General features: G+C 34.9%; 1 protein-coding gene across 1 annotated transcript in view; it reads left to right on the top strand.

The window, feature by feature from the left end:
* Positions 1-12,392, top strand: part of LYPLAL1 (lysophospholipase like 1) — a 34,378-nt gene that overhangs the window by 3,171 nt on the left and 18,815 nt on the right. The window contains exon 2 of the mRNA XM_043485388.1: positions 1,871-1,970. Within this exon, the coding sequence (XP_043341323.1) occupies positions 1,871-1,970 (100 nt within the window). The remainder of the gene's footprint in view (positions 1-1,870; positions 1,971-12,392) is intronic.

The raw sequence follows: 12,392 nt of genomic DNA, 5'->3' as shown, positions 1-12,392 counted from the left end.
GGTCAGGTAGTGACCATTTTAGGTTTTGTGGGTCGCATCAATTCTCCTTCACATATTTTTCTTTTTCTCTTCTGTTTTCTCCTTTTTCTTTCTTTCTTTCTTTTTTTTTCTTCTTTTTTTAAAATTCTTTAAAAAGCCTTTCTTAGCTCTCAGCCCTCAGGGACCTGAATTTTGCCCTCCAGCTGGCTGTAGTTGGCTCAGCCCTTGCTTGGTACCTCTTACTTGGTGTCTGCAGACCTGTCGCTTCCTGTGTTTCCTCTCTGGCCGAACACTTTTGCTGTCAGCCTTGAAACCTGTCATGATTGACTGCTGGTAACTAATCTGTTTCCAGTTTCTGTTAATTTCATCGACTTCCCTGGTGGCTCAGTGGTCAAATCCACCTGCCGATGCAAGAGATGTTAATTTCATCTCCTTATTATGTCTAGTGTCTATTTCTATTTACTCCATAGTCTAAGCAACTGTCATCTGAACAGCAACCACCTGACTGATCCTTCCACATCTCTGTCCTTCTTCAGGCCTGTCTTCACACAGCTTCCAGAATAAGGATTCCAGAATAATCCTTAGAAGTGTGCCCCCTTTCTGCAAAAAAAATGACCTTCTCGGCTTCTCCATGTTCTTACTGCTGTTCCTCTCGTTCTCTGCCTTTCAGTTCTAGATGCATACTGCTCCTTCCTGTGCGGGGTTTCAGCATCTGCCTGTGCTGTTTGAGCTGCTTTTCCTTCTGTACTTGACTCTTCACCGTCCTGTAGATCTCAGTTCAAACCATTCCACAGCTATCTACTAGATGCCTAGTTTGTGGCAGTCCTGTTTTAGGCATCAGATGAACAAATAACTCAGTGGCTAAACACAAAATGCACCATTCCTTGTGGAGCTTATATTCTAATGAAGTTATCTCTGAATCTTGTTGGGGGTAGTTCCAAATATAAGAAATCCTTGAAGCAAAAAAAAAAAATCTTTTTTTTGCAGTGTTTACATTTGCAGCCACTTTCCTTCACATTTCTGTATATGGTTATTTGACTGATGTCTGTTTCTCACAATAAACTATATACTCCATGAGTGCAGGAATTCTTTCTCTCCATCACCTTTCTGTCCCTGCCTCTCTAGCAGTAAGAATAGTGTCTCACACATTAATAGGTATTCAGTAGATACTTTTAAAATTGCTATCTTAATAAATTGATTGATTACAAACTAAGAGTTGTTAACTTGAAATTTTTCTCTTTAAGACTACCTAAAGTGAACCTAGTTTAATTTTTTTATGGAAATACATGTATATCAATTCTTGCATGAGGCTTGGTTATTTTTCAGCCTTGGGATGTATGATCATTATTTTAGATTATGTAAACATATTGTCAAAATTAATTTTTCATGTTTTCAAGTTCAAAAATAAAAGTATGCTAAATACATCTTTTGAAGGAATTTGTCTTAACCAAGAAAACTTTTAGGTTGTTCCAATTATGAAAGTTTATAAGCACTTTAGGAATTTACTATTTTTAAGAATAAAATAAGAAATGACAGTGTTTGAAATCAGATATGGAATTTTTTTTAGAAAAATCAATTTAATTTATTTATACCTTTTGTATCATGTAAACAGATGGGGAAATTTAAAAAATAAAGCTTAAAGAGGGCTTTAAAGTGATCAATGGGTGGAGTCAGGAGTAAAATAATCAGAATTATTTCTAACTATTGATGCTTGATCAGTTAGTCCACATTGATAAGTCGGTTTCTGTACAATTTATTTATGAAGAGTTTTTTATTTCTTGTTCCAGCCTATGTGACCTGAAAGTTATAGACTGCTTTTAAATACACTGTTCTGTCAAAACACTGTGCTGGCAAAATGTTTTAACTTAATCTAGACTTTGTGATTCATCAGGTGATTCTGGACAAGGATTGAGAACGTGGATCAAGCAAGTTTTAAATCAAGATTTAGCATTCCAGCACATAAAAGTTATCTATCCAACAGCTCCTCCCAGGTATGCAGTCATTTAAATCATTACTCAGTATAACTCTGTGGCATAAAATATATATATATTTATGTGTATATGTATATATGTATATGTATATACACACAGCAGCTGGATGGTTTTTCAGCTTAATTCTGTATTTAAAATATTTTAAATTGAGGTCCTTTTTTTTTCAGAACAATTTTTTAATTCATTGTTTATCTGAAATGAAAATGTAACTGGTATCCTATGTTTTATCTATAATTTCACCTACTTGTTACCCCCCGAGTTTGACTCAGTTTGGGATGTGTTCACAGCAGAAAGATTTTTTTTATATTTTAAAAGCTTCATTCTAGCATGAGTTTTAGTACACATCCAAAAGTGAGATCTGATAGTCTAACCATCAAGAAAGCCTGATCCAGGACATTTGTGAAAATGTAAGACTTGCAATCAATTCGGTGTAGATACATAGAGCAGATAATGGGAGAAACTGAAAATTAGGGGGGATGGGAAGGCAGTGATATTGAGATAGGAAACCTAAAAGAAGATGGTACATTCAGTGATTGATTATGCAGTGTTTTATATGAGGCATTTTTAATTTAGCACATTGGCAGGGTGTTCATAAAATAGCATCACTTAGAAGGACTTTACAGAATTTGATATAATTAAGAATACTGTTCTAGGAATGTGTAACTATGGATATTTATATCAATACTGATATTTTCACTGTGTAATGACTTAACTACTGACATGAGTTTTTTGAAAGTATGTTTTGTTGCAGTAAATGATATAAGAAGTGTAGTTCCTAAGAGTTTGTAGTTATTCATTCTAGGACCTGACCAGTAGTAGGATTAATCTAGAGTGAGCATGAGGTCACTTGCTGTCTGTAAAGCCTCATGGGCCACTTTTCACCAGCAAGTTCCAAATTGAGGAAGCCTGCAGTGCCACGAAGTTTGTAGTTTTTACTTTGGATTCCAAACCTTAGAAGGCTGTCTGACTGTATGTTATTAGAAGAATCTGACATTTACAGTGTACTCTGCTGTTTCAGGGTCTCTGACTGATACTGCAAACAGTCTGCTCTGTTTAGGCAAGGAGTTTGGGCACAGACTTATTGACCTTGCTTTTGTGCCATACTGTGGCTTCATTTGGTAGCACCAAGTAGCTGCTGCTTCACATCTGTTGTAACACTTCTCTTGTGCTGCCCATAGAAAGTCTTGTGTCATCTCCTTTGTTTACTATCTTTTAAATAGCATCAGGAGGCAGTGGTGGATGGATGCCTTTCTTAACTCTCTTTTTTAATGTAATTTGTACTTGATAAAAGTGAATTTTAATAAACTTTAAAACTGCAGCAAATTTTCATGCTTTGACATTTTCCTTCACACTTTCTGACATTGTCCAAATTTTATAGTATTTATTTTCTCTCCTGTTTTTCCTTCCATCACCTGCAAACCTGTAAGTTTTTCTCTACTGTAGTATTTTGTTGACTAAGTTATTCCTACCAGAGTATGCTGAAAATATGATCTGGCTTTTTAAATCTTTCCATTGATGCCACCTAATTGGTATGCAGGGTTAAATGACCTGTTCACCACAGTTTTGTCCTAGAATGGATCTAGTCTCCCATCTTTGAAATGATGCTTCCTGTTATGTAACTTCACCCAAGCTAGATATTTATGGAAATGAGTAAGAATGAAATGTTGAAGCAGGTTTAGCTGTGTTGGCTCTGGTTTGGAATGCCAAACATATTTCCACAGAGGTTAGAGCAGTTTACACTGTTACCAGCAATGCTTGACAGTTCCATTCATTTCACATCCACATAAACAATTTCCACTGTCAGCCTTTTTAACTTGAGCCAGTCTAGTAGCTGTGTAGTAGTATCCTCTGCTTTTCATTTGTAGTTCTCTGATGCTAATGATACTGAGTATTTCTTATATTTGTTGAGCATTTGTATACCCTCAAAAGAAACATCCACTCATATTGTTTGCCCATGTTTTTATGTCTTTTACTTATTAATTTATTAAAGCATTTATCTTTTTTAAAACAGATTCAAACATCTTGTCCCTGTCTGGTTTGCATTTTCACTCCCATAATCACATCTTATGACCAGAAGTCCTAGTATGTTTCCTTACAAGTAAAATTTACAGTGAAACACAAATGCCTTAAGCATACAGGTCAATCTGTTTTCATGAATATATGTTCTTGTTTAATTGTTTCAATTATGAGAACGTTTCTATCACCCGAGAAAGTTTTCTTATGCCTCCTTCCAATTCGTTCCTACCACGCATAGATTACCATTGTTCTGATTTCTATCACTGGAGCATAGTTTTGCCAGTTGTTGAATTTCAACTAAATGGGATAATTTAACCTTCTGTGTCTGTCTTCTTTCACTCAACATAGTGTTCACTCAACACTACATAGTGTTATGTAGTTCATTTAAAAATTTTTGAGTAGATGTTATGTGTGAATATACCACACATTTATTTATGCATTCTACTGTTGATAGACATTTGGATTATTTCCAATTTTTAAAAACAATGATTATCATTGCTGTAAGCTGTTTTGTGTAAGTCTTTTTGTGAACATATTTTAATGACTTCTTATCTAGAGTGATCATTTCATTGGTCTGTTTATCTAGTTTTATGCCAATACAAAAATGGTTGATTAATACAGTTTTATAGCAAATGTTGAAATCAAGTGATATAAGTTCATTTTCAGCATTTTTCATTGTAGGTTCTTTGCATTTGTATGTAAATTTTAGAATCCACCTGCCAATTTAACAGAACACCTGTTTGGATTTTCATTAGAATTGCATGTAATCCATAGCAGGTTTATTTACAGGAAATTAACATGGTATGTCCCCATTTTAGATCTTTGTTCATTTCTTTCAGCAGTGATATAGAATTTTCAGTAGAGAGGTCTTTTGCTAAATTTAGTCACAAATATTTCATGTTTTTTCATTGTATTATAAAGAGAATTTTTAAAAAGTTTAGACTTCTAATTTGATTGTTACAAGTCCATAGAAACACTTTTAAATTTTCTTTTATTAAAGCATAGTTGATTTGCAGTGCTGGAACAGTCTCTGCTACAGCATGGTGACTCAGTTATGTACATAAACACATTCTTTTTCTATGATTTTTTCCATTATGGTTTATCACATGATATCAAATATAGTTCCCTGTACCCTATATAAGAAACATATTTTTGGATCTTACTCTTATATCTTGCTGTCTTCCTAAATTCACTTATTTCTAGTAATTATCTAGTAGATTCTTTATGTTTTTTGTGTAAATGATCATATTGCCTGTAAATAAAGGCAGTGTTCCTTTTTCCTTCCCAATCTTCTTTTTAATTTATCGTTTTGCGTTACTGTGCTTATTTGAACATCTGATAAAGTGTTTAATAGAATCAACGAATGCCTTCTTGTATAATCTTAGAGGGGAAGAGTTCAGTATTTCACCATTAAGTATGATATTGTAACAGGTTTTTTTCTGTGCACCTTTTATTAGGGAAATTTATTTCTTTGCCTAATTAGCTGAGTTTTTTCTCTGAATTGGTTAAATCATTTTCCTGTATTTTTTGAGATAATCATGGTTTTTATCTTTCATTTTGTTACAATGGTGGACATTCAAATGTTAAACCACCCTTTCATTCTTGGCTTAAACCCCACTTGGTTATAATGTATTATTTGTTTTCTGTGTAGCTGAATTTGATTTGCTAGGATTTTGTTGAGAAATTTTAATCTGCATTCATGAGGGATATTGATCTGTAGTTTTCTCTTGTAAAGTTTTGTTATCTGGATTATACTGTCTCTTTTTATTTTACTTTATTACTTTTTGGCCATGCCATGTAACTTGCAGGATCTTGGTTTCCCAACCAGAGATTGAACCCAGGCCCTCAATAGGGAAAGCACTGAGTCCTAACCACTGGACAGTCAGGGAATTCCCAAGATCTCTTAAAATGTGTTAGAAAATGTTACCTTCCTGTTTTCTGAGTTTGTATTATTTTTTCTTCAGTGTTCAGTAAAATTCACTAGTGAAATTATTTGGACCTTAAGTTTTCTTCTGTGAAGGTTTTGATAATAAATTCAGTTTCTTTCATATAATGAGAATATTCAGATTTTCTGTTTTTTTCTGTATCAGTTTTGATCATTTGTGTTTCTCATAGAATTTGTATCTTTTATCTGATTTACCAAATTTATTGATATAAAGTTCATATTCTTTTTTAATGCTGTTAGGATTTGTGCTGCTATTTTTTATTTCATTACCAATATTAATAATTTATATCTTTTTTTCTTTATCTTGTCAAAGGGTTATTAATTTTGTTAATCTTTTCATAGAGATAGTTTTGGCTTGGTTATTTTGTGCTCTTTTTCTGTTATTTATATTGCTTTTACATTTGTTATTTCTGTCCTTCTATTTATATTAAAGCTCTAAATTTCTCTCTTATCACTGCCTTAGGTAATTCCCACTAATTTTCTCTTCTGTATTTTTAATATATTGAAATCTTTTATGTGTGCTCACGAAAGTGAAAGTGTTAGTTGCTCAATGGTGTCTGACTCTGCATCCCCATGGGCTGTAGCCAGACAGGTTCCTCTGTCCATGGAACTCTCTAGGCAAGAATACTAGAGTGGGGTGCCGTTTCCTTCTCTGAAAAAATACTGGAGTCAGTTGCCATGCCCTCCTCCAGGGGATCTTAAAGCACCCCAAACAACAGTTGTAGTCTGGTCATCCATCCGTGGGTTAGAAATTCAGAAAAGGCACAGTGCTAATGCCTTGATTCTGTTCTGTGAAAACTGGGGCCTCTGCTGGGAAGACTTGAAGTCTGGGCATGACTAGAATCATCTGAAGATTCGCTCTATCTGGCACTTAGTACTCGATAATATCTGGGATCTTCCTTTGGTCTTTTGGTCTTGTTACCATAACAACTACATGAGTTTTTACTCTCTGATGTCTTGGACATCCTGGCAGCATGGAAGCTGATGTCCAAGAGCAGATACACTAAGGAGAACCAGAAGGAATCCGTGTTGCCTTTTACGACCTAGTCTTAGAAGAAGTTGCATAGTGCTATCTCTAGTCAGAGGACCGCTCAGAGTCAAGGAGAGAGACATTGACTCTGCCTCTTGATGGGAGCATCTGAGTCACATTGTAAGAAGAGCATGTGGGATGAAAGATACTTTTCTGGCCAGATATCGAAAACAAGAGTTCTGCAAGCTTCTCTAACCCATAAATTATGTAGAAACATGTTGTTAACGTCCCAGTATTTGGGGTCTTTCTAGGTGTTCTCCTGCTAGATTCCTGATTTTGTTTCTGTTGCTGCCGGTATTCTGTACAGTTTCATTCTTTTGATGCTCACTGGCACTTGGATCATGATGGGCATGTGGTCTCTCTCGGTGACTCATTGTGTATAGGGTTTGATAGAGGTCAGTAGTTCAAGGTGATTATACTAAATTTTATATTTTTATTTTAAATTTTTATGTTTTCTTAGTGATTCCAAGTCACTTTATTAGTTACCACAGAATGGGTGTTGTTATCTCCAGCTGTGATTTTAGATTGTTCTGTTTCTCCCTTTGGTTCTGCCAGTTTTTCTCTCATGGTTTTTAAGCTATATGAGGTACATTCCCAGGCAGGTTTACTCTCTTCCTCATTAAGAGCTACTTTTATCTTATAAAATGCTCATTTTTCAATCTCTGGTAATGCTTTGAACTGTACTTTGTTTAATAATCATATAGGATTTATCAGCTTTTCTATGTTTGCTGTTTGTATAGCATATATTTTTTAAATCTTTTTACTTTTAACATCTATGCCATTATTTTTAAGATTTATTTCTTATATATAACATAATTTGGGCTTTGTTTTTTCCTTAATCAATCTAGCAGTTTCTGTCTTTTAAGTGATTTATTTGGACCATTTGCATTTATTGTAACTATTGCTATGTGTGTATTTAAATTTATTGCTTTTTATTTTTTTTCCCTTTTCCATCTTTTTTTGGATTTAAGAAAATTAATACTTTATTATCATTTATGGTTTTTTTCCTGATTGTTCTAAAGACTATAGGATATATATCACACCTTTTACCTACCTAGAGTTAGTTTTTTACCACTTTTCACAAAATGTAGAAGCCTTATGACCATATAGCTTCCTTTATCTTCCCCTCCTTAATGTATACATGCTGCTTGTTATATGTGTTTTATCAGCATACGTTGAAAACTCTGTCAAACAAGGTTATAGCTTTCGCTTCTAACAGTCAGACACGCGTTAAAGAACTTAAGAGAACAGTGGTCTATTCTGCTCACACCCTGTTATGGCCTCTTACAGCAGATCAGTGTGTTTCGATTAAACTGTGAATTGCCACTCTGGCTATAAGGTATTCCTTTTCTCAACCCTATTTAATAGATGTTTTTAATCAGCTGAGTTAGGGCATACTCAGTAAAAGTCAGCATTTAGCTGCTGTGTTGACTTAAATGGAAAATGTTGCTTCATTGTTTTATTACGTTAATTTAGACTATATTTAATTGAAGTGCTCAATAAAGATTTTTATTTCTGTGACATACTTTAGCTGTATTTGTAATTAGAGGTTCTTGTTGGTTTGAGTTTACTAGTAGAATTTCCATTTTAAAAATAGTAGTTTTTAATAAGCTATTAATAATTTATGTGATACAGTTTCTTAGTGTTTTGAAAAATTCTAAAAGTAGCAAGATTCAGTCAGTCGTGCCTCTACTATTTTTCCGCGTGAAGTGCATGTTTATATTTTTCAGTAAACTTATATTCTGAAACAAGGTTAGGCACTTTTGATTTAGGTTTAGTAGTAATGTCTCATCTTCACTCCATCACTTAGGATTCATACCTGAAGCATGATATTAGGAGATCTGTCTCCTGATAACAGTGGATCTGTACTGCAAGTACGCTTCACTGGCAAGGAACTGTCCTAAAAGAATGCTATTTTGAAGAAGTAGTTTACTTCTTTGTAAGTATTTTAAGTATTAAGTATCTATTAGTATGTTATTAAGTATCTATTAGTATGTTATTGGGCTTCCCTCATAGCTCAGTTGGTAAAGAATCTGCCTGCAATGCAGGAGACCTGGGTTCGATTCTTGGGTTGGGAAGATCCCCTGGAGAAGGAAATGGCAACCCATTCCGGTATTCTTGCCTGGAGAATGCCATGGATGGAGGACACCGGCAGGCTACAGTCCATGGGATCATAAGAGTTAGACATGTGTTCTAAGTATGTTATTCCTTAGAAATACATCCTTTTAAAAAATCAACAAAAGAACAATTTGACCCTTTTCTAGAAATCACAGGATGGATTTTTACAAGAATTAAAAGATATGCAGAGCAAAGCTCAATAATTTTAGGTATCTTTATTATTTCTCACTGACAAAAATTATTCCCAAATCACAAATGCTTATTGACATGCATCGTTCAACAAATACCTGTTCTTGGCACTAGGGGTAATCACTGTGGAAAGGGGCATTCCAGGGAGAGGAAATGTCAGGTGCTGAGTCCTTGGGTCAGTAGTGAGGCGGTTCTGAGGAGAGCCGAGGCAAGTGTGACTGGAACCTAGGGAGTCGTGGGGAGAGCAGTGAGATGAGGGCAGAGAGGGAGCCTGGGGCCGAGAGACCGCGTCTGAGAGGTTGTGAATGACCTTTCGATTTTATGACTCTCAGGGAACAAAACTTGGTGACAAGCTGAATGGCAACTTCTTTTCTTTTCTTAGGCCTTGAACATCTATTCCAGCTTAATATTTTACCAGTGTGTAATGGTTTGATTGATCGAGTGGTTGAGAAGCCACACATACGTTCTTTGCCAAATATACTTATTTATGGTAATAATGTCTGAACTGTCTTATGCCAGCTAATGAAGTGATTTATTTGAGGAAGAAGGCGAATGAGTATACCATATGTGCCAGTTTGTTTAGCTGCTTTAAAAAACAATCTTACTTTCATGCTTTACTGAAAAAGACTATTCTACCATCTTAGGAGAATTATGCATTCTTGATTGTTTTCTTAACAAAAAGATCTAAATTATTCTTTGTCTCATCACATTTTCCTTATTATCTCCCTTTGGACAGAATTAGTTTTGTTAGAGAACTGAGAGAACAAAAAGCTGCTAAATTGGTAAAACTTACATTCTATGGAGCATCTATCTCTAATTAAGTAAGGCACTGTCAAAGACAAAAAGTTAAGTGTCATTTTTTTCTATTAATGGCTGAGTTCCCAGAATGATTCATATTTTAGCCTATGATATCATCCTTATTTAAGTGCTTAGACAGACAAGTAAACACTTAAGAGAAATAGAATAAAATGAAAAGGGAAGTAGAAATAAGTCACAAGAGTACCAGTCCAGTTCAGGCTTTAGCCCGAGTGTTGTATATTGTTTTCATTCAGAAGATCATTGGGGTTTTAGTGGCAATTTCATTGGTTTGGGATTTAATTTTGTCTAACGGTGGCATTAATGCTATATGGAAAGCACCTGCTTTCATTTTCTGAGTCCTGTTAAGAAAGTTAATCCTGAGAGGGGGTTCTGGGAGGAGGGGTGGATGGAATGCTTTCTCCCCTTCTGATTCCAATTTATCTCCCTGTCTTGAGCCAAGCAGCTTCTGAAGTCAGAAGGCCTACAGGAATGAGGGAGAATTAGGCTCTGCAGGAGGAGTCCCCATACAGAGCTGACGGGGGATTTTATCACCCACTGTGACCCTGGGGGTTGATGCAGGAGAAGCCTTAGGTAAGGCCCAGAATGTGGCAGATCTTGGAAAGAGTGCAGCCTGCAAAAATCTTTATTCCTCCCAGATTCAGGTCATAAAATGTTAACTCCCAGGCAATAATGCAATATTAGTTAAAAGCCCACAAAGGACTTTTAAGAGGGATTATTTGAAATTATTTTAAAATTTACTAAATATTGGATTACTATTTCTTAGAGAGAGAAAGAAGATGAGATACCTAAGAATAGGCAGGACAAGTCTGAGAGACACGTGGTGGTGATGGTAGGAAGGGGGGACCACCTGACTCACCCTCAGAACTTACTCTAAAACCATCATGATGTCTCAGTGTGGTCCCAGCACAGGAGTAGATCAATAAATCAGTGGAACAAAATAGAACCTTTCTCAACCAGAGTTCTTCCAGTGAGTGACAAAACAGAGAAAATGACTCGTCATTTTCTTGATTTTTGCCAAGGATAGAACTAGTACTTTTCTAGATGCTTTGGAGAGAAGTCCATTCATTATATGTAGTAAATGTATTAGGCATCACGGTTTAGTTCTCTTATAGAACCTATGGCGAGAGAGACTAGATTCTTCAGAACTACAATATGGCAGAGGTAAATTCTCGTAAAGGTGAACTTCACCTTTATGAGAAAAGGTGTTTTGTTTTTGTAGCAGTGCAGGCACAATTGGCAGATAGGGAGAAAATGAATTTCAACCCTTGGGTCACATCATGCAGGAAATAAATTCCAGAAAAATTCAAAACTTAGATGTAAAAATGAAAACAAAAATCTTAGAAGATAATCTTGGATTCTACATGTAATAATGTATGAATTGCACATACCTTAAATAAATCAGAATACCCAAAATTTTAGTTTAATTTAATTCAGTTTAATTTAAAATTATACCTCTCAGAGTACATCAGCTGTGAAGTCTTTGATTTGGCTTAATAAAAGATACTTTATATACCTATGTCAATATGCAGAAATCTATTTGGAAAAAATACTTGAAATACAAGTGAATAATATTTAGGTGAATAATATACAGATACACTTTGAAACTAGTGAGAAAAAAATCAAAATTCCAATAGGAAAAAATAGCAATGATATGAATAAGTAATTCCTTCACACGGAGTTCTGAAAAGGCATCACTAATCTATAGAGGCTGCGTTGGAAGTGAATGGGATTCGCTTGCAAGTGGACAGGATGGAGTTTTCTGAGGTAAAGAAAATATTCTGTGTCACTATGGAATTACTTTGTCAGAAGTCTTTGAACTGTGTATTTAAAAGGTGTACATTTATATATGTAAATTATATCTCAGTAAAGTTGATTTTAAAGGTGTAGTTACCACCTTTCAGTAGTAATGTTTTAAAGTGTATTAACTATCGTAATTAGAGCTGTTGGGCAAAAACATGTTCTCTGACTTTTCTTGTAGAAAGGGGAATTTTTAGAGCCTTCATGGAAGCAACTCTGAAACCTCTATTAAGATAAAATTATCAAATTATACCTCTCAGTCCAGTAGGCCTATTCCACAAACTCTATTCCATAGAATAAAAATCTAAGTATGTAAAAACATGTACGCAAATATGTTTAATGCAGAACTGCTCTTAGTGGCTAAAACTTGGATACCAAATAAATGCCCATTTGTGAGTAGCTGATTAAATTATGGAGCATCTTAATGACAAGATACTATATAGCTATTTAAAAAGATGGGTAAGAACTACATCACATGAAAGGGTTTCCATGAGGTATTGTTAAAAAG

This window comes from Cervus canadensis, chromosome 13, assembly GCF_019320065.1.
Source record: "Cervus canadensis isolate Bull #8, Minnesota chromosome 13, ASM1932006v1, whole genome shotgun sequence".
Classification (NCBI taxonomy): Eukaryota; Metazoa; Chordata; class Mammalia; order Artiodactyla; family Cervidae; genus Cervus; species Cervus canadensis.
Note: the sequence above shows the minus strand (reverse complement) of the source record. Positions and strands in the feature narration are given on the sequence as shown.